This window comes from Carettochelys insculpta, chromosome 3 (assembly GCF_033958435.1).
Source record: "Carettochelys insculpta isolate YL-2023 chromosome 3, ASM3395843v1, whole genome shotgun sequence".
Lineage (NCBI taxonomy): Eukaryota > Metazoa > Chordata > Testudines > Carettochelyidae > Carettochelys > Carettochelys insculpta.
This window is the reverse complement of record NC_134139.1, coordinates 97,579,274-97,602,456: the sequence shown is the minus strand read 5'-3', so window position 1 is coordinate 97,602,456 and position 23,183 is coordinate 97,579,274. Positions and strand designations below refer to the sequence as shown.

The following is a 23,183-nucleotide window of genomic DNA, read 5'->3' as shown; positions in this document are numbered from 1 at the left end:
GGCATCTTAGGTTAAAGTAGCCGCTTGGGAGTGAGCTTGCAGAAACAGCAAACCGGGCAGCATGCTTGTTACAACCTCAAATTGCTCTGGGGTTTTCCCATCAGTCAAGGGACCTGTGACCATGTGTTTTGTGAACTAAAAGGCCAGCTTTGAGGTGACTGCTACAGGGATGGAGAATCAGTTATGATCTTTAGGAAAACTCAGTGACAGATTCCTAACCCTAATGATATTTTCTTTTATCTCCCCGCTCCTTCCCCCAAGGAAGAGGCTGGAGATGTACTCAGGTTTTAAAATGAAGATAGATTAGCTCTGACATTTCACATTGGCTGATTCTGGAGATATCTTGCAAAACATTTGTACTCCAACGTGCACTTCAGAATATGCAAGCGTACTGCCTATGCTGGCAACTGCAGGTTTTTTATTAAAACTTTGGAGGACACAAAATCTGTAAACAGCAGTTATCAAGGTAGTGAAGACTATATAGTCTTATTTGTGGTTACCAATAAAACTCATTGTACTAAAAACATAATAGCATTGTGTCATATACAACTTCCCATCTATATATGTATTGTGACTTACATATGATGAAAAGTGGCATGAAAGTTTTATTGGCATGGATTTGCTATGTTTGTTTGACTCATAAGTGGCTTTACCACAAGTGAAATATGTAAATTATACCATCCTATTGCCAATAAAAACCTTTATGTCACTCAGTATATCATAAATATACATCAGACATTTTCAGAACAAATATTTTGGATATGTATGTTGTAGTGGTTTCAAAGGAAATGAAAATTTTGGAATTGTTAATCTTTGATGAGACTTGAGCAATGCTCCTGCCATCCTGATGCCTACAGGAGGAGAGAGAGAGAGAGAGAGGGATATATAAAATATATACATGCTGCTTGGGAGCTGGAAGTAGCTTAGAACTTTTTAATGTTAGAAGTAATCTTGATGGAAGTAAGATACTGGGTAAAGTGTAAATGAAATAGTAAAGTACATAGAGAAAACAGTTTATTTCGTGGTTCCCCATTGTATGCCATTATCGCAAAAACAAGGAGAAGTCCTGTGGCCCCTTATAGACTAACAGTTATTTTGGAACATAAGCTTTTGTGGGCAGAGACTTGCTTTGTCAGATGCAATGCTCCAAAATATGTTAGTCTATAAGGTGCCACAGGACTTCTCCTTGTTTTTACGGATACAAATTAACACGGCTACCTCTCTGATGATTGCAAAAATAATTCTATTTCATAATTTGTGTGTATGAGTGTGTATATACAACAGTAACAGCATATTTTTCAGCTTTTTTTCCAAATAATTTGGCTTTTTCTTCTGTCTGTGTTTTATATGGTAACATTAAAAGTTTAACGTACATTATGACATCTTTATTATTTTTCAGCTTCACTGTAGCATTGCTTTTATTTCATTTTTGCTGTTTCTTGTTTTCTTCATTATTAAATTAGACTGCTGACATTTAAGTGAGCCTCAAGTCATACCCTCAATATTTGTTGTGTTATTTATTGCTGGTGTAAATTACAAGATCACTGCAAGTAGGGATACCATTTAAAAAGTCTTTGTAATATTAAATACATTAGTTTTCCAGATTTTGTGATAAACCAAGATGCCTGTCTGTTCTGAAGCTGTTGTAAAACTATACATAAATAAATATTAAAAAGACAAAGTTTAATCAGTAATAATGAAATCTTAGCATCCCTAATGAGGCACAAGTCCCTTTGGACTCTGGAATTTTTTGCCTGAGAGAGGGCATGTTTGAATTATGGTAGTTTGTATATTTGATGTATTACATAGATGTAACATAACTGCTTGATAGCCTAACTTAATCATAAGTGATTATTTCATTGTGTATTAAGTTTATTTAATTTTAAATTTACTTCTCAGTAACATGTATGTAGCTAAGCCTACATGTATAAGATTGTCATCAGCAGATTTTATTTTTTCCCATATAGGAGAATTCCTTCATTCAACAGCATAACACAGAAAGCTCCACAAAAGGTAAATCTATTTGTGAGTAATATAGACCATGTTCATTTTTCACTAGTTTCATATGACTTTGAGGCTCAATCTTATTCTTAATGAAACTGGAAGCAAAAATTTTACTGACATCATTGGGAACAGGACATAGTGAGAGCCTTCAAAGAACTGGAAATACAATGTAAAGCTTTTGTGCATTGCAGTCTTACGAATGGTTTTAATTAATTTAACATAAATATTTAAAAAAATAAATACTTCTGAAACATTATCCCCTGATCATTATGAATGCTATTTTAATTTAGAAAAAAGAGAAAGGCAAGAATAGAGCTTTCGTTGTGAGAAATGTTACAATTTGAATGTGTGTGGAAGAGATAGTTTTGAACAACAACTGGACACAATGTCCAGTCATATTTCAAAATCCATACTTAGAGCAGAATATAGATTTGTTTTAATTCAGATGTTTGTTGGGTCTTAACAGAAGAAGGAAGTGAAAATATTGTAGCACTGTAGGCTGACAGACCCCATCCAATATTCTTAGGTACTGGAGGCTTGGAAATTTGTGGATCAGTGTAAAGGGCTCTGTTCAGTAGAAAGTATCAATAGCCTTCTGAACCATCTAGGCTTACAAAGTGACAATATGTGCATGATACTAGACAGGACGCTGACCTATACAGCCTTACTGCATAGGACTTGTAATTAGCAAAAGCTTTTCCCATCTACCAGAAATGTGGATTTGTTTCACAGTCAAGAGGAGTAAATGTAAAAGTGATTCCAGCTTTACACGCCACAACTTCCTATTCTTCATCTGTCCCTCATCTCACTCCTAGCTGTAGCCTTACAGCCTCTAGTAGTTTCAGCCTTAGGGCTGAAATAACTTAAATGTAGCTCTAGTATGTGGAGAAAACACAGAATTTGACTTAAAAATATTGCTATTGTTTTCATTAAAACATGTGATCCACTATTTCAAACATCCAGAAACAGAATTAATTGACTATGCAGTAGAGTAACCACTATTGTAAATAAGAGCAATGAAACAAGAGACATGTTCACATTACACAAGTTTTCTCTTATCAAGAGGTTCTTGCCTAGGGAGCTGGAAGACTGCCTGGGATCTGCTGTTTACAGTAAGGTAGCATAGGATGAGTGAGTGGCACCACCAGCCATTGTGTTGGGTTAAAACAGAGCCTGTGTGAGATTGTCTGTGTCCCAAACCCAGTTGTTTGTGTTAGAGAGGCACAGCAGTTCCCACATCTCCCACACTGTTCCCCAGAGGTGACAACCTGTCACAAATGTAATTTCTTACTGATTCATAATTTATGAGCTAAACAATTTTTAAAAATATGTAATTTAAAAAAAAAAACTGTTGTCAATGTTTTGCATTGTGTCATATTGTATTATATCATGTGCCTCAGTCAGCCCATGTTGTGTCAAAATAATGTACTTTGACACTTTTAATGTCATAGAACATGTCATGGCATGAATCACAAACCAAAACATGGGAGGATGGTATCTGCTTTGAAGAAATGCTTTATTTAAGAGCAACATTCCGAAATGTTCATTTTTCTAAGTTTAAACAGGGCAGAATATTTGGACTGGTACGTTTTATAACTTTATCTCTTATTAGTTTATTTTCAAGTCAATGGCTAGTCAAATACATGAGCTATCTGAGGTCTGTCAGGAGCCTTGTGCTCGCTTGCAGTAGTATTAGACTCTCCAGTAAGTGGTTTTGGGGTAGCTGATGAGGGTGGGCTATGGCTGCTCTGTGACAACAGAAGTCTCTCTCTTTTAGGCTGCTGCTGCTACCCCACCTTTATTTGTTTGCAAGTCTCCTCTTCTTCAGCCTCCTTCTCCTCACTCTCTGTGGAATTGAGGAGTGCTCTGAGCCTTGCCTGTCCTTCTGCATTGTTCTGTGGGAACTGTATATTTGCGGGAGGGAGGGGGTTGGGACAGTATGACAGGAGTACTTGGGTAGGGAGTTTTGTGGCAGAGTGGTGTGGGGAGCCTGCTCTGTCTTACCTTCTGGATGAGGGCTGTCTTGTTAAGTGGAGGAATGTCTTTAGAGAGGATTTAATTGTTTTCTAGTGGGCAGCTGGCACCCTTGTATCCAGTTGGATGATCATGTAGTGATGAGGCTCACCAGTTTCAACTCCTGTGATATGAGACTGCTCCTCTCCTTTTGTCAATGAGTTTGACATAAACCCAGGATGCCTTTTCAACCATGAGTTGCAGGGCATTTTTATATGCACTGGGATGAGACTAAGGATGATTTCTGGGAGGACGTGCCTGGGTTGGGGTCTGACACGTAGCTGAGACTGTAGAAAGCATATATGTGTGTATCAGACATGGCACATCATGGAGATCTGCTCCCCATTCACCTCTCTTCCCCTTTGGTGCTCCACCTACTCCCTGTGTATGGGATTACAAGTCCTTCAACTGATTTGAACTCGCTTCCATCTATGCTGTCTCTTACCTGTCCCGAGTGTTGGATGTGTGCTGTCTTGTGGAGATCTTGAGAGATGAGTGACATGGTGGATTTCTTGATGAGTGGGCGTCCTTTGAGCCTGTGACCTTGCAATCCATTTCTGACAGTACGTTTTAGGCAGTAAGGCTGTGTCTACACATCCGATCTTCCGGAAGCCATCTTCAGGAAGATCATCTTCTGGAAGAGAGCATCTACACACAAAGTGGCATCTGAAAGAGCTACCGGGTCTTCCAGAAGAGCATCCATGCATTCACGGATGCTCTTCTGGAAGAAGAAGGCAGGAAATGCCTCAGATGGGGGTCACAAAGCCAGAGAGCCCTTCTGAGGCAGCAACCACGCAGCCTGTTAAAGGCCTCCCCACCAGCAGCTCCTCCCTGCACTAGCTGCTGAGGCCCGTTATGCTGCTCCCAGCACAGCTCGCCGTCACTGCTCTCACAATAGCCCACGTGCCAGCCATGGACCCCAAGTTCCCACAGCAGCACAGGATCGCCCTGACAAGGGTGCTGGGGAGCCTCCTGACCACTCTCCCCAGCCTGCTGCATGAACATTGCATGAGCACCAAGGGCCCTGACCCACCCCTGGCCCTGCCGGGCCCTTGGCAGCCCATCCCCTACGTCTGGACCCACCCCTCCAGCAGCGACTGGTGGGGCCGGGCGGTCATGGCAAAGTTGGACAATGAGCGGTGGCAGTGGAACCTGCACACGGTGAAGGGCACATTCTGTGAGAGTTGTGCCTTGCTGCCCCCACCCCCTGAGTCGTTTGCCACTAGGACGCCGGGATGCAGCCAGCCCTCCCGGTGAAGAAGTGCCATTGCTATTTGGAAGTTGGCCACCCTGGATCGCTACCGCTCCGTGGGGCAGCAATTCTGGGTGAGCAAGTCCACTGTCGGGGCCATCTTACTGGAGTCAAGCCACATGCCAGGCCCCAGCCCAGTGTGGGGAGTGGGGTATTGGACAACAGGGACCCTGGGGAGGTGGGAGGGGGGCAGCCATGGGGACCAAATACCCCACCCATACACAAGCCCACTCCCAGAGAGGCACTCTGGTGGGGTAGCCATATGGAGGGAGAAGCAGAGGGAGGGAAGGGGCAGCCAGGGACTGGCCCAGAATACTCCTGGGCACACCCACAAGCATGCACGCTCTCTGTCCCCTGTAGGTTGTGAGAGCTATCAGTGATGTGCTCATGCGGCAGGTTGTGTGCCTTGGGGACCTTGATGCGCTGTGGTGGGGTTCGCTGAGCTCAGCTTCCTCCAGTGCTTCAGGACATTGAATGGCACCACATCCTCCTCAGGGCCCCAGCCCACTGTGCCGGCCAATACGCCAGCCACAAAGGGTATCATTCGATCATGCTCCAGGTAGCGTTGGATGCTTGGGGCCAGTTCATCAATGTCTATGTCAGCTGGCCCGGCCAGGCACACAATGCCTGCATCTTTTGGAATGTCTCCCTGTGCCACCAGATGGAGGCGGGCACATACATCGCCCAATGGGAACTCGTCATCAGCGATGTCGCCATCCCGCTATGCCTGGTAACCACCCAGTGTACCCCCTGCAGCTATGGAGGGGCAGTGGGGGCAGCAGGTGGGGCAGTGGGGAGTTCCATGAGAGCTCTGCATGTGTGGTGGAGCATCCCCACCACCTCCCCCTACGTGTCCCTGCACCACTGGAGGTCCTCCGCTTCCCGGGCCAGGTGTCTCTCCACCACATCATTTTGGTGGCGGAGGGCAGCTGGATATGCCGCTGCCTCCTCCACTAGGCTCTAGCAGTGGACCTTCCATGCCTTCCAGGCTGCAGCTGCATGCAAGGGTTGTGCCCCACTTGGACGACTGCCTGCATCTCTGGCCTGGATGCTGCAGCTGGCCCCGGGCTCCTCTGGCACCTCTCCTGTCCCTGGGATGAAGCTGGTGTAAGACAAGGGGGTGGGAAGGGAGGATAAGGCAGCAGCCAAGCCCTGTGTGGCAGTCCTCTGTCCCCACTGGGCACCTCTCCCTGGGCCAGACCTGGGACACCCTTGTAGTGCAGGCTCATGACCCTGGCTTGGTGGCCTGGGCATCCCCTCATCTTGGGGATGCTGCCACCTGTGAAGGTCACTGCCCAGAAACAGGGCATCGGGTGAGAGGGAGTGGGCTGGGCGTGGCTGTGCACCCTGGGTTCCCCCCTATGCGGACCTTACGTGTAGGGGTTCCTGGGGGGTCATGCAGGGTGCCCTGCAGCTTGGCTGCGGCCCCAGAGTGCACTCTAGTGTGGCGCATATGGGGGGTGTGGCGGGGGGGACTGTGTGTTACCCCACTGTGGGATGCCCTGTGTCATGCACTTACCTCGTGTAACCTCATATAGGTCTGGGGATGCCCAGCTGGATGTGGCCCAGCTACTTGGCCCTGAGGCCGTGGCTATCACCAGGGACCCCTTAGGGCAGGAGTCGTCTGAGGGTCCCTGGGGCTGGCTGGTGGACTCGCCCTCCTTCCCAGCCTCTTCGGAGGATCCGCTGTCCTTCCCCTCTGGTGTGGCAGGGGGGCCCATGACTGCTGTATTCACAAGGGGCAAGGTGTCATCATGCCAGAGCACGAGGAAGTCTCCCAGCTCTGTCTCTGTCCAGGAACAGGCTCTCTTCTTACAGGGCCGCTCCCCCTTCAGGTTGCCATCATCCGACTTCCCAGAGCTGCCCTGGGGAGGAGCCGGGGGGCTGGCTGCTGGCCATGGATTCTGGCATGGCAGTAGGCTGGGTGCTGCAGCCCAGCACATGCTGCCAGCATCACAGCCCCTGCTTTCTGCTCTGGGGTTTGTTAGGTCCTTGCAGCTTTAACTGCTCCTGCAAGCAGGCACCACAGAGCCCCCAGGGGCTTACTAGACTGTCTCCCTGCTACGGGGAGCAGCCATGGTGGATTGCTTCTTCCGGAAGAAGCAGTCTGCACGCATCCAGGTATACTTTCTTCCGGAAGAAGGCATTATTCCCCTTACGGAACCAGCATTAGGGATCCGGGAAAAGTGGTGTGTTCTTCCGGATTCCTTCCAGACTAGTGCCTTACATGTGTGGACACACCCCCAATCTTCCGGAAGAAGCTTGTGTTGTTCTGGAAGATCTGACACACGTAGACACAGCCTAAGTGTGTATGTGCTTGTGAGTTCAACATGAAAAACTATTGGAGCTGACTTTCCTTGAGCCTTTGTTTCTACTTGACCACCCAAATGGGGTATTTGGATGGGCTGGAGGCAGGAATCGGATGTGGGCCTTGCTGAGCCTCCAGGCTGGAATGCACACACATGCTTGAGATGCTCCCAGCTTATCTGGGTTACCTTTTGAGCATTGTTTCTTAAGACATCTAACTCCTCTGTCCCCCATCTGTTTTACAGGAAGCCTACATACATACCATCATGCTGTAAACATGCCAGTGTTATTTGTGTGAATTTCTTGGTGCCTAACTGCTTTTGTGCATCCTCCTCCCATTTTTCTTCCATTTTCATAATAAATGTAAATAAGATTCCAGTTCTTTGGGAAGTGAATTCTGTTTCCAACCTAGTGAATACTTATTACAAAAGTATTTTGTGCTGTCATTTCATTTTAGACTCAAAGTTACCTCCTTCTCAAACTGATATGGAGCTATCTGTTCATGTTAGTGTCCATTTTTTATATTAGAAATGCCGATTGATAAAACTGAGATATAGGAATTATTTCACCATTTTAATAATTTATTAGTCTTCATTTCATTATTTTATTTCTTCCATGCATTTTGTCCCCTACTGGACCCTGAAAAGTTCTGTTTAATGTGATTTCATTTTTCTTTACCTTGAATTTTCAGATGATGCTTACGACATAGCTCTCTCTAGCTTATCCCCTATAGCCAGTGAGAAGTTTTTGTCATGGGAAAATGAAAAAGGGCCCATTCTTGCTTCTGTTAAAATCAATGGCAAAACTGCCACAGACTTTAATAGAAACAAAATCAGGCCCATTATTACCACACAGAAGGCACTAACATTCTAAATGAAACTATGATTGCTTTAGTGGAGTCCAGAATTTTCCCAGATAGCTAAACTCATAAAGTCACCCCTCAGATCCAGTATGCTCTCATCCGGCTGTCAGACCTCAGGTGTTCCAGGACAAGAGAGTACCAGGCTGGGAGTGGAGCGCTCCCACCCTGTGGCAGTGGATGGTCCAGAGCCTCTGCCTGCTCCACAGCAGCAGGGTCAGGAGCCAGAGCTCCTGCCAGCCTGGTGCCAGCACAAGGGTGGGAGCCAGAGCCCCTAGCTGCTCCCTGGCAGCCAGGGAGGAGGAAGAGCCCCCCACCTTCCCCATGGGGCCAGGGGACAGAACTACTTATATACTTATGTAATATAGTAAGTATATTCTTGGATATACTTATGATTTAAAATATTTATTTTTGCCATGCAATCTAATAGGCTGAGAAATCTTTGAAAGATGTAAAAAAGTGTCTAGAGCTGAAAATAAATTGTTCTAGGGAATAATGTATTCATATTTTCTTTGTTTGCAAGTATGCAGTTTTCTGGCGTTTTGCATAGTTGGATCATGCATTTTTCTCACTTTCTATATCTAATAGCATTAAGGTATATTTATTTTCTGGTTGCTTTGCATTGTCATTATATTTCTGAGGTGCTTCTGTTTTCTTAGCAAGTATTTTGTGTTGCTGCTGATAGCTATGTTAAGATTACTGTTATAAACTTGCATGTCAGGACATATCAATAATATATACCGTTTTATTCTAAATTTATCTTCTTGCAAAACGATGAGCATGATACTTCAACAATTTTAATGTACTTTTTATAGTGCAGTTATGTCTTTTTTGCATGTACAGTAGGGTCGCAACATTCGCGAGGGTTCAATTTTGAGAACCCTCGCTAAAGTTCAATTTCGTGAATATCATTTTATCCCATTTTACCCTGGCTGGGGGAGCAGAACTCAGCAGGCTCCTGGGCAGCTCTGGGCAGCACCGGTGGGAGGAGGAGCCTGGCAGCAGGGCCATGGGGAGTCAGCTGGTAGCCATGCTGTGCCCTTGGCTGGAGACAGAATCGGGTGCCCCTCTCTATATAGGCTGGGTCAGGGCCAGCAGCTGCTGCTGTGGTGTGGAGTGTGTTGGTGCCACTGGAGCTGCCACAGCTGCTGGAGCGGGACCCCCACCTCAAGAGACGGCCAGCAGGGGGCTTCAGCAGACCCACAACAGAGGGGCCAGGTGAGACACCTTCCTCTGCCTGTACCACACAGAGGAGTCTGGTATCTGCAAATTGAATTTGCGAATGTTAAACTTGCGAATGTTGTGACCTTGCTGTACTAGGACAGCACCAAGCATCTTCATATTATTGGGAGGGAATTAAACCATTTTACATACCTTGCTCAGTCTTCAGTTTGGTCTATACTAGGAGATTAGGTCAAATTTAGGTGGCTTAGGTAGAATTTCTAAGGAATCAGTCCACACTACAAGGTCCATTCTGTCAACTTTAAGGGCTCCTAAGGTTGATTTTTGTACTTTTGCTTCTAATGAGGAGTGATGCCAAATTCAACCTTACATAATTGACCTCAGGGTAGTGGAGATGAAACACTGTGAAATTCAACATTCTTGGCCTCCTGAAGGTGTCTTACAGTGCCACCACTTTTAGCTCCGCTGCTCATCAGGTATGCAGGAAGCAGCCTGGGAAGATTTGAATTTCATGTCCTCTTTGGCCAGCATGGCAAGCTGAACAGGCAGCACACCTCAGCAGAACACCTGGCTGTGAATTCCCAGGGTCACAGACAATCTTCAACATGGAGCATGCAGAAGATCCAGGACCTCATTAGTATGCCAGAGGTGTGGGGGCATGAGGATGAATCTGTTCTGGGAAAACTAAGTAGCAGCAAAAGGAATGCGGCCTTGTATGCCAAGATCTCACAAGGCATGGAGGAAAAAGGATACACCAGAGACGTCCTGCAGTGACGCGTGAAAATAAAGGAGCTCAGGCAGGCATGCCATAAAACAAAGGAAGCAAAAGGACATTCAGGGTTATCGCTGCAAATATGATGCTTCTAGGAGCAGCTGCATGAGATTCTAGGGAGTGACTCAATCACTGTCCACAAATAGTCTGTGGATACCTCCGAAGAGATTCCTCAGGAAGCCTCTAGAAACAGCAAGGAGGACATGATGGATGAGGAAGAGGATTACTGTGATCAGCAGACAAATGGAGCAGGTGATCTTGCTGACTGCCAGGAACTTTTTGTAATGCTGAATCTTATCCCCTCCACCCAGGACATTTTGTAGCCCGGCCCTGATGGCAAGGAGGCCAGCCATGATGAGTTCTCCTTTTTAATGATGCTACAAGTGGGCTAAGACAATTGGGTGTAATCTGTGGTAGCCACTGTACCGAGACAGCCTGGAGCCCCCAGAACAACTTGTTAATGTGTCTGTGGCCCAAGTGCCGATCCCCCCCTGCACACGTCTGTAAAGTTCTCAGACATACTCTTTAATCCTCATGAGGTTTTTGGGGAGTCCTGCCATATTCTGACCTCCTTGATAGGTCACCTTTATTTGCCAACTCACTAGTAAGTAATCTGACATCATGGCACCAGAGAACAGTGCAGTGTAATGACCATCCTTGTGCCAACATTCAGTCAGCATTCATTCCTTATTAATGTTTTGAGAACAAGAAGTCCTGTGGTACCTTATAGACTAACAGATATTTTGGAGCATAAGCTTCCGTGGGTGAAGATCTTCTTCATCAGATGCAGAACTGTCACCCTTAAATCTGCCACTTAGTGTCTAGGGAGACTGAAGTGTTCCCCCACAGGCTTCTGTGCATTACCATTCCTGATGTCTGATTTATGTTCATTTATTCTTTTACAGAGAGACTGTCCAGTTTGGCCAATGTAAATTGCAGTGGGGCATCGCTGGCACATGATGGCATACATTATATTAGTAGATGTGCAGGTAAAGGAGCCCCTGATGGTATGATTGATGTTAGGTCCTGTGATGATGTCACTGGTGTAGATATGTGAGCAGAGTTGCCAGTGACGACTGTTGCAGGGGCTGGTTCCAGGCCTAGAGTCACTGATTTGTGATTTGTAGTGGCTGGTGAGGATTTGTTTAAGGTTGGCGTCTGTTGGCCAGGACAGGCCTGTCTCCCAAGGTCTGTGAGAGCGAAAGATCATTGTTCAGCATGGGTTGCAGATCACTGATGAAGCATTGGAGAGGTCTTTTGATAAGTACTATTGATACTGGGCCATTTCCACCTTGCTGAATAGACCTTGTCAGCTCTGGTCCTCCCTTTTACTGGGACCACACTCTTTGAATACCCCTCTGAAACCACACCCCCCCACTCATGCATCTGATGAAGCAGGTCTTTGCCCACGAAAGCTTATGCTCCAAAATATCAGTTAACCTACAAGGTGCCACAAGACTTCTTGTTGTTCTCAAAGCTACAGACTAACATGGCTACCTCTCTGATACTTAGTAATGTTTGTTAGTCAAGGAGACTAATGTCTTTTTTTGCAACTTAGAGGAAGCCGGGGAAGGCACATTATAGGACAGCACAAGCTGCTCCGCCATGCCTGGGCCATTCATATATATCTGTGCTCTCTGCAGAGTCTTCATCACTCTCATGGTTGCTTAGGCTCTGCACATAAAGCAGCACAATAGGTGAGGTGCTCAGAATACTTGCCACAGGAGTTGAAGTTTGATGGGCTCCCTGCTAGCCTTGCAATGGTGTCTTCACAGAAATAAAAAAGGGCACAAAAACACGTTTTCCAATTGCTTTCCAAATGGAGGGGAAGGAAAACAGTGCAGTATGAGATGATAATACGAACCCACAACAACCTGGCACATTTTTGTCCCATCAAGACAGTGGAACAGAAATCCACAATGCAATGAGACAGCAGGAACTATGAGGTAGATACCCACAATACATTGCTGGCTAAGCCGAAGCTGGCAGCACTAACGAGGATACACTGTTGACTTTGTGTGCCAATATGGGTGTGCACCTTCAGCTTTGAAAAATCATGTGCTAGAAAATCAGTCTTAACAAATTCAACCTAATTTCTTAGTGTAGATATGCTTGTCCTCGCTATATAGTTAAGGTGCTATAAAGCAACATAGATTAACCTAATTATGTGAGGGTTGATCTATACTTACGCAAAGATTGATGTGGGAAGATGGATCTTCTGGCGTTCAGTTTTGCCACATTTGTTAAGACCTCTCTGGCCTCGGCTGTTGACCCCTGTACTCCATACTATTGTGTGGAGTAAGGAACATCGATGCGAGACTTTCGAGCCTGGACTACACTAGGGAAGAAAGTGGATTCTGATACATCAATTCTAGCTATGTTAATGGTGTAGCTAGAATTGCCTATATGAAATTGACTTTGTCCCCTTGTGTGGGTGTACCCTGAGTGTACATATTATAGCCTTGTCCTCTGGAAGTCAGTTCCATTCACACTGATGCAATAATTCTATCTCCCCAAGATCCATAGCACTTATGTTGGTATAGTTCAGCAACACAGTAGCCGTGCCTACACGTGCACGCTACTTCGAAGTAGCGGCACTAACTTCGAAATAGCGCCCGTCACAGCTACACGCATCGGGTGCTATTTCGAAGTTAACTTCGACGTTAGGCGGCGAGACATCGAAGTCGCTATCCTCATCAGGAGATGGGGATAGCGCCCTACTTTGACGTTCAACGTCGAAGTAGGGACCGTGTAGTCGTTGCGCGTCCCGCAATGTCGAAATTGCGGGGTCCTCCATGGTGGCCATCAGCTGAGAGGTTGAGAGACGCTCTCTCCAGTCCCTCAGCTCAATGGTGGCCACGTGGAGTGGCCCCTTAAAGGTCCCCTCCCCCTCCCTTCCTGTGCAGGAAGGTGAGGGAACGTGCAGGCGGCAGCCTAGACACGCGGCCAGCCTGCACGTCCCTCAGCCACCCAGAACAGGGCCAGCACCTGCCATGGCTGCCCGGCAGCCCCCCCAGCGCCCCCAGGGGAGCCAGAGCAGCCAGGCCAGCCAGCCCAGCAGCCAGGCTGGAAAGCGGCAGCGGGGCCCCTCCTGGACGGAGGCTGAGCTGTGGGACCTGCTGGGGCTCTGGAGCGAGGAGGAGGTGCTCCAGGTAATGGGGAGCAAGAGGCGGAACGCAGATGCGTTCGCTCGGCTGTCCGCGGGCCTGGCCGCCCGGGGTCACCCTGCCCGCACTCTTGACCATGTCAGGAGTAAGGTTAAGGAGCTGCGGCAGGGTTTACACACGGGCCTGGGATGTGGCCAGCCGATCTGGGGCCGCCCCCGTCACTTGCCCCTTTTACAGGGAGCTCAGGGATATCCTGGGCCCCCAGCACACCTCCTCCCCTCCGGCCACCCTTGATACCTCAGCCGACGAGCCCCAGCAGGACCTGCAGCCGGAGTCCGTCCCGGAGGTAAGCCCCGCACCCTGGGGGCCCCCCCTGGAGCCCACCCCCAGGCCATCGCGGCAGGAGGAGGAGGAGGGGGGCTCCTCCTCTGCAGAGTCCGGGCTGCAGATCCTCCTCCCGCCCTCCCGGAGCAGCAGCCGGGCGTCCGCCCCCCGGGGATCTCCGGACCGTGGGAGTGGACCGACAGGTATGTATCCCCCTCTGGTGTACACCCCCAGGGTTGAGGGGCGGGGGTAATAGATATATGCCCAGGGCCCCCCACATGGCCATGGCCCCAAGGACAGCAGGGCCATGTCCCTCACAGCAGTGCATGAGCCCCTGCCCCCCCCCCGCACAACAGTGCCATGGCCCATCCCCGGGGCAGGGGGGAGCGGAAACTCGAGGTTCCCCCGGGAGGAGGGGGTGGGACACCCCGCAGCAGCAGCAGCAGCAGCATGTGATGGAGTGGGGGGAGTGCAAAAGGGAGACTCAGGCTAGATATGAGCAACAAGTTGAATAGCTCCCAGGGGCAAAGGATGATCCTGGGGCTACAGCTGGCAGGTGACATCTCTGCCCTGAACAAAGAGGAGGGAGGAGCTGAGCTGGCTTTGAATCAGGGCGGGGGCCTCAGGTGGAGGCTAGGGGAAGGGAGAGCTGGAACGCAGCCAGCCTGAGGAGGGGGAAAGCCACCCCCCAGAGGGGCACCCCTTGGGGTCTTCTCCCCAGGACGGGTTGGAGGGACTGTCTCTGACTGCTGTGCAGTCACTCCCTAGAGAAACCGGGCATCTGTGGCCTAAGAAACCTCTCCTGTCAGACCCTGCTGAGTGAAGTGAGAGTCACTCCCGCCAGGGGACAGGGTGCAGTGCAGGGGGACCCCTGAACCCCATCCATCCCAGTAACGTCTCCCGGGGACGGGGATGGGGAACCTGCAGCACAGGGGTGGGGAGACAAGGATCACGGCTCGGGGCCCACACTAACGCCTGTCTCCACTCTTCTTCCCCCCCTCCTCCTGTGTTCCACAGCTGCACCATCGGAAGGACCGGAAGAGAGCACCGGCGAGGCATCAGTGGTCCCGGAATCCCCTCTGGGGCCATCGCTCCAGGCAAGCCCCTCGGCGGAGGACCGACCGGCCCCATGGTGGGCTAGATGGCGGACCCCGCAACAGCACCCGACAGCGACGGACCCCCAGCTGCTGGCCATCCATCGTCGGCAGCTGGAGGTCGTGGAGCAGTGCCTGCGGGTGGACCAACGCCGCCTGGACCTGCAGGAGCGGGCGCTGGCCTGGCGCCAAGAGGCATGGGGGGCCTACATGGAGACATTCAACCGTCCGGTGGACTACCTGGCCCCCCATGCCGCGCCGGCCGCCGCAACGCCTGCCCTGCCTGCTCCACCCGCCGCACCACCTGCTGCTCCGCACGTCGCCGTCCCGTCCACCGTCACCCCACCACCGAGGGCCAGACCGCCGAGGGACGCCTGGGGCCAGCTGAGACTCGCCGGTCATATCTTCCGGTCCGCCCAGCCCCCAGCCAGCCCCGGACAGGGCTGCGGCCGAGGCGGGGCTCCCGGCCGCCCATCCCCAGTGCCGGACTGTAGGGGCGTGGGGCCCAGGACGTGGCCCCCCGCCCCTTGTATATAGTTACATATGTCCGAGAAGAGGATTGTTTTATTGACCCATTTCATTTATATTTGTGCCCCCCCTTTGCCCCGTACCCCCCCATGTAAATAGTTCTCCCCTTCCTTATAACCCCTGGGTTTTTTTTTAATTGAAGAACATATCCATTCTATGCAATCTTTTTTATTATTGTTTTATTTGTACAGAATACTTTTGTTAGAAGAGGTCTTGTATATAGTTTGTTCTTGTTTTAATTATAGTTAAAAAAAAAAAGTTCTAAAAGAAAAACCAGTTTAAGTTCAGCCACATGTGCGTGCTGTCATTTGTCCAGGAAAAGTGTGGGGGGTGTGCGGTTGGGTGCTCCGTGGTGTGGGCGTAGGGGCAGGGAGTGTTGTGGAGGAAGGGGTGGGCAGTGGGGGGCCTGGCAGAGTTCACCCCGCGGCCTCATCATCGAAATGGGCCCGCAGGGCCTCCCGGACCCGGGTCCCGTCGGGGTCCACCTGGCGACTGGGGGCAGCGGGTGGCTGCAGGTCAGCCCTGCCGGCCTCCACAGCCCAGCCCTGATAAAAGGTCTCCCCCTTGCTCTCCACCAAATTGTGCAGGGCGCAGCAGGCACCCACAATCTGGGGGATGTTGTTGGGGCCCGCATCCAGGCGGGTGAGGAGACATCTCCAGCGTCCTTTCAGGCGGCCAAATGAGTGCTCCACCACCTGGCGCGCGTGGTTCAGGTGCTGGTTGAAGTGCTCGTGGCTGGCGGAGAGATGGCCCTGTACGGGTGCATGAGCCAGGGCCGGAGTGGGTACGCCGCATCTGTGATGACGCAGAGGGGCATGGTGGTGTCCCCCACAGGAATCTCCCGCTGGGGGATGTAGGTCCCCGCCTCCAGCCGGCGGCACAGGCGTGAGTTCCGGAAAACCCGGGCGTCGTGGGTGCTGCCAGGCCAGCCCACATAAATGTCCTGGAAATGGCCCCGGCTGTCCACCAAGGCCTGGAGGACCACAGAATGGTAGCCCTTGCGATTGATGTAGCGTCCTCCACTGTGATGCGGGGCGTGGATGGGGATGTGAGTCCCATCCAGAGCCCCGAAGCAATTGGGGAAGCCCAGCATGGCAAAAGCCGCGATGGTGGCATCTGGGTCCCCCAGCCTCACGAGCCTGTGCAGGAGTATGGCGTTGATGGCACGCACAACCTGCAGGGAAAGCACATGGGAGAGCACCAATGGGGGGTGAGCAGGGTGTTCGTGGCCCTGCCCTGCCCTGCCCTCCTCTGCCTGGGCCCCCCTCCCCTGCCCTGCCCTCCCCCCGTGGGTCCTCTTACCTCCATGAGGACAGCCCCGACGGTGGCCTTGCCGACACCAAACTGCTGTCCCACGGATCGGTAGCTGTCTGGAGTGGCCAGCTTCCAGACAGTGATGCCGACCCGTTTCTCCACAGGGAGGGCACACCGCATGGCAGTGTCCTGGTGCCTGAGTGCGGGGGTGAGCCACTGGCACAGCTCCATAAATGTCTGCTAGCTCATCCTGAAGTTCCTGAGCCAGTGGTCGTTGTCCCACTCCTCAAGCACCAGCCGCTCCCACCAGTCAGTGCTGGTGGGGTAGCTCCACAGGCGGCGGCGTGTGAAGCGGGGGGGGGCGGGGTGCTGCAGAGTTGGGGGTTGAGCCCTGCTGCCCTGGGGGCAGCTCCTCCTCCGGTGTAGCAAGGAGGTGTTCAGCTGCCTCCCGCATGGCATGGATCAGGGCGAGCCCTGCTCCTGCCGGGAGGGCTGCGTGGACCTCTGGCGGCTGCTGCTGCTGCTGCTGCTGGGGGTCCATGCCTGCGTCACCCGGGGTCTGTGTGCCTATGGCTCCTCAGACCACATGCTGTGCAGGCTGAGTGTGTCTGGGAGGGGCCCTTTAAGGGAGCGGCTAGCTGTTGCCCCGGAAGCGCTAGTCCGCCCTGTGACCCTGTCTGCAGCTGTGCCTGGCATCCCTATTTTGATGTGTGCTACTTTGGTGTGTAGACGTTCCCTCGCAGCGCCTATTTCGATGTGGTGCTGCGCAACGTCGAAGTTGAACGTCGAGGTTGCCAGCCCTGGAGGACGTGTAGACGTTATTCATCGAAATAGCCTATTTCGATGCCTCCAAATCGAAATAAGCTACTTCGATGTAGGCTTCACGTGTAGACGTAGCTAGTATCTGTGTAGACTCGTCATTACTTTGATTGGGTGTTGTCTGTGTTGTCAATTTCACAGCTGCAGCTAAAACCACAACATTGACAGCAAAGCTGGGAGATAAAGCATGGCTGCTCCAGCCTCCGTACTCCCAGCTGGGCAAGAAGTCCAACTTCATCTTCAGAGAGGCAAGAAAACTGGGTGGTTGAGCCTGCTCCTGGCTGAGAGTGGGGAGCTGAGGGCCCTGGGAAGCAGATGGACTCCCACACTGTCCCTTGTCAGTTGATTGAAGTTCTCCTAGTAATGACACAGAAGACCAACAGAAGGATAGTGTGGACATCAGTCATTCTAGAAATTATTGCAGTGGCTGTAAGTTGACCTAACATAGGTAAACTTAGGGCTGTAGTGTAGACATGATCTGAGTTTCTTTGAAAGGACCTGAGATGACATATAGCCATCAAAGGCTACCGTCTAGTTTTAGTCAGATTTTCAAAAGATTTCAGCTCTCCATTTAGACATGTACACGAAGTAGCCAAATTTTCAAAGGTTCTAAGTCGAAAGAAGTGGGAGTTGTTAAAACCTGAACTCTTGAAAATTTGACTCTGTTTCCTTTTTACTCTTTTTCCAGCTCCTGTAGTAATGTCACAGAGTCTGAATATGTCTTCCCACATGAGCAGTGTCTTGTAATAAGGACAGATAACATTTATTCATCAGTCTTTTTTTCCTTTTTTACCTGGATTTTCTTCTGCTTTGCTCTATGACTTGATCTGTTTTCCTCATCTAATTTAGTTCTTTGCTTATAATTTGTGTTTTATTTTTGCTTCTAAGTTTGAGTGGATGAGGCAAAGAAAAAATCAGTAGTCTGCTCATATCTGAATTAACCTGTCTGTTTTACAGTATTTCACAGCAGTGGTGCAGCAAAGAAGTCTGTCTGCAGACCAGACTAAACAGCTCAAGCTTTAATTTATATAACTCTTAGGCTGCATATACACTTGCATTCCTCTTTCAAAAGAGACATGCAAATGAGGGAAATTGAAAATGCAAAAGAGGTGCATATTTACATATCTGGCACCTCATTTGCATATTCTTTCAAAAGAAGACAGGTAGTGTAGATGCTGCTCTTTCAAAAGTAAACCCCCTCTTTGAAAGAACCCTTCTTCCCTTTTTTTAAGTGAAGAAGAATTCTTTTGAACATGGTGTTTGCTTTCAAAAGAGCAGCATCTACAATGCTTTTTTTCTTTTGAAAGAAGCTTTCTAAGGAATATGCAAATGAGGTGCCAGATATGGAAATTTGTACCTCATTTGCATTTTATTTACCTCATTTGCATACCTATTTCGAAAGAGGAATACAAGTGTAGACACAGCCTTATAGAATAGGGTGTACAAAATGTGACCTCTGAGCATATCTTCTGTTAAAATAGCTTATTAGTGTCATTATGAAAGGTTCCAGTTTGCCATCCATGGGATTAGTAAATTCCTCTATCTAGAAATCAGTCATGGAATAGAAAGCATGCTATTAGCTTCTTCAGGCTGCTCTTGCAATGCATAAATTGACCCACTTTCTGTGATTTAGGTTAAAGTAAAGACTAATTTTTTGTTGCAGTATACCATATAAGGTGTACGTTACTCACTCTGTCATATACTTTTTCTTCTGATGGCTAACCTGAAGAAAATTTCCATGTCCATATTTGGCCTAAGTCAGATTGTGGTAGTCCAACTGTCCTAAAGCAGTGTTCATATAACAGTATTAGGCCCTGTTCCTTCAAATTAATAAAGTACTACAGGATGTGTGTTATAATGTCTTCCACACTTCAGTGGATGGATGCTTTTGCCCTTCATTTTATCAAAAATCTCATGTCATTTATGCTTTTCTTTCCTCTACTGTGTAGCTGGCTTTGGGATCACTGTTGCACGCACAGAAATATGGAATGTCTAACAGAAGTGCCAGAGTCACAGGTTCTGGCGTGGTGTGCAGTTTCAAATGTAGAAATGAGTGGGGGTGGAAAAGTGAAATAATTCCAATTACAACCAACTAAGAGTTTTTAACATTTGTTTTTGCTATTCTGAGTTGTTTTTCATTTTAGTTGATTTTATTGTATTTTCATTTTCAAAATATGTGGAAGAAAAATCTTTAACTTTTAGGAGTTCCCAGTGCAAAACCAACATTTCTTTAATGTGCACATTGTTAGCATGCCGAAATCTCTGTGTACTTCTTATTTATGTAGATGAATTAATTGAAAATATAAGCTTTGATGTGATTCAGACATCAGAAAACATTGACATCGGTGCTTGCAGTCAGACAATGGATAAATCACCAGAAGAAACTGAATCAGAACGGAGTCTTGTTTCCCGGGAAACATGGTTTGATTTTGAAGACTTCTGTACCTGTTTTCAGTAAGGAGCAGAGGTTTTGTTTTATATTTCTTAAAATTTTGATCAAAGTGAAAAAGGGCTTTGTAAAAAGAGCATCGTAACAGATCTACTCCTTGTGTTTTATATAGTCATGCTGGCTTAATTTTAAGAACAAAAATAAATTGTTGGCATCTTTTATAGTCTTCTTAGTACTGTAGAGTCAACACAGCTCCGCAAAGGCAAGCCAAGTTCTATATTGTTCCTTGTTTATGTTCATTATAATTCACAATTACTTACACCTTTGCAAACCAAGTACAGGTACTGGAATTGTGCAGCTGTCAATGGAGGTCTAATATGTAGAAGCTTTATTATGGATAAGAAGACAAGAACTCAGCTGAATAACTCATTTATACTGTGCAATATGGATATAATTTAACCTGCTTTAATCAGTTAAGAGTATGTAATAATGCTTGTAATTTAAAAAAAACACATCAGATTGATTTCATTTCGCAAGTAGAACTGATATAATTTAGACCAGGCTGTAGATGCTATGCTGTGTTTCTAAGGCTGGAAATTAAAATAATTGTGCTTGAATTTGTAAATTTAGCACACATTATTCTGAAATTGTTGACCAACCAAAACTATGCAATCAAATATGCCTTTTATAGTGACTTTTCAGAGTTGAACTATACGTGTAAATAGAGCTCATCATTTATTTTATTTATATTAGTGCAAAGGGCTAGCTCACTGCCTATTCACCATTCGTGTCCTACTTTAGCAATATTAAACAGACTTCACTATCTCAGGGTGTGTCTGCGCTAGAGCCAGAGATGTAGTTTCAAGTTCACATAACCATATAAGCTCTGCTAATTATAACTGTGTAGCCATAACTGCTTAGTCAGCATACAATCACATCCAAGACTCTGGGAGGCTCCAGTGCAACCATATCTTCAGTCTTCTGTATCCAAAGTAGAGAAAACCATCTTTTTCAATTGTAAACTTTTTATATCTTGAAAGAAATTCTCCAAGTGACTCCCCTTATGCTTCTCATTCCAGTTGAGTGCCAGAGTTGACGAGCACATGATCAGCATTCAATTTATCGTGTCTTTACTAGACATGTTAAATTGACTCCTGGGAGATCAATCCTTGCAGCACTGATCTTCCCCTACATGTAGATAAGAGTTTATGGAGCACCAGAACAGGAGCAAGAATCCTCTATAATGATATCTTTATTGAAGCACAGTCATGAGACAAGTTATTTCTTCCTTTCCATTCTGTATGCCTGTTTCCTATTTGTACAGGGTGTAGTTTACTTAGAGCTCCAATAAAGTCAGTAGTGAAATAAGAACACGTATAAAAGCTGTTAGTGGAACATAAAGTAAATTACTGTCAGCCTTTTGAAGACCACTGTAACAAATTTATATGCCATACTTGTCAGTTCCTTTTTCTCATTTCTAAAAAGGATGAGAAAGAGTGCTACCTATTTTTAGAACTTAATATTTTTTAACAATGACCCATCAGTATATCCCTGCTGATTCTTACAGACTTTTCTTACACAGAAAGTATAGCTGCCAGGCTAAGATTTTTATCCTGACAGCTAGTGATGTTGACTGTCTTTCTTTGTATAATATGAACATAGGTCAAATATGAGAACTTGAAATGGATGTTAAAAGTTGGATTCAATTTTGGGGAAGGAGGAGAAGATCAGCAACTGTAGAATTGGTTTATATCTAGAATGTATCATAGCCTCAGTAGGGACTTTGAATAATCTGAACTCTTCTTTTGTATTAAACCCTGAATTCTGGTTCAAAGTCTGTCCTCAATTAAAGTTAAAGTTAAATTCAGTTGGGTTAATTTGGTAAAACTGAGGTCACTGTTTGGTTCTGTTTCTTAGTTATTTTCTGATAAGGTGTGGAACAGCTGCAAATTTCATGGAAGTGTTAACAAATTGCAAAAAAGGAATCATCCCCCATAGTGATGCCTCTGCTTTCTATATATTACATTGATTTTAGGTGTCAAAATTTTTATTTGGTTTGCTATCATTTACAAATCCAAAGAACTAGTTTGCAGACGTGTAAGAAATAGGTAGACCTGAAACAAAGGTACTAATCAACATCAACAGCTTTCACTGGAGAAAAATTGTACGTGTTCATCTTTTGAGGCTCCAGTTGTTGAAACACTTCTAATAAATAGCTTTGAGTCTGTTTCATAAGGATAGAATGGGAGGCGGTAGCACCTTATGGGACGACAGAGAAAATTTACTAAAATTAGCAAAGTTGAATTAATTTCCCATCATTTTTTTTCCTTCTAGGAACCTGCATATTTTCCACAAACCAAGTACGTATGCTTATAGTTATCAGAAAGCAGATTTTAAGGTAAATGCATGCACCACATTATTCATTTCACCTTTTTTATTGAGAAAGCCTACATCTTCATATATGTGTGCTAACCCATGAAGAACTACTATTACAAACAAAATAATAATGCACAAATAATATACATGTAAATATTTAAGGCTACAGTGGTCATCATTAAAATCAACTATGCAATCACTTATACTGCAGTATTACCTTCCTTTGATATCAACAGTGACAGCAGTATTGCAGATTATTGTTTGGCAATGACTGATTCTTGGAGTTAGTAAAATGATTTCAGGTTGCACTTTAGAATATTGTGGACCAGAACATCGGCTCCAGTTAAGTAAGACAGAGGTGACTTAAATGTACCTTGAGGCAGCGGCTGAGATGCCTCTCAAGTTCCTCCCAGACTGATGCAGTCTTTGAGATCCCCAAGAGTAGGAGGGCAGAAATATAGTCTCCCCATCCATGGACTCTTTAGATGTGCTAAGTGCTGGTCTGGTACACTTGAGAATCTATTCCAGTGCCTGGAATTACATTTTAACCTATATTGCAATTATAGTGTAAAAGCACTGTAGTGACATTTCAGTACCTGTAGTTTAACTAATTAATTCATGTGACTTGAAGTTAAACATGTCTGAATAATGTGTCGCTCCATTACGTTCATATTTATTATATCAACAACATGTAACTGCTGTGCGATTAAACTTTGTCTTGAACAGACCTCGTACAAAATCATGTGCCCAGAAATTATCTGTATGGGTTATATTCCATAACTGCAGCATATCTTTTGGTGTCATTAGGCTCACTTTTAAAAAGAGTAACCAGGTCATAGATCAGTTTTCCTGACCAATGTATGCTTTGGATTTGCAACTGCGTGCCACCGAAAACATGCTCTA

The 23,183-nt window shown here is 47.0% G+C and overlaps 1 protein-coding gene across 1 annotated transcript in view; it reads left to right on the top strand.

Moving 5' to 3' along the window:
• ADGB (androglobin) overlaps nt 1-23,183 on the top strand; it is a 224,364-nt gene that overhangs the window by 107,593 nt on the left and 93,588 nt on the right. The window contains 3 exon segments of the mRNA XM_074988710.1: nt 1,968-2,013; nt 19,801-19,969; nt 22,239-22,302. Of these exon segments, the coding sequence (XP_074844811.1) occupies nt 1,968-2,013; nt 19,801-19,969; nt 22,239-22,302 (279 nt within the window).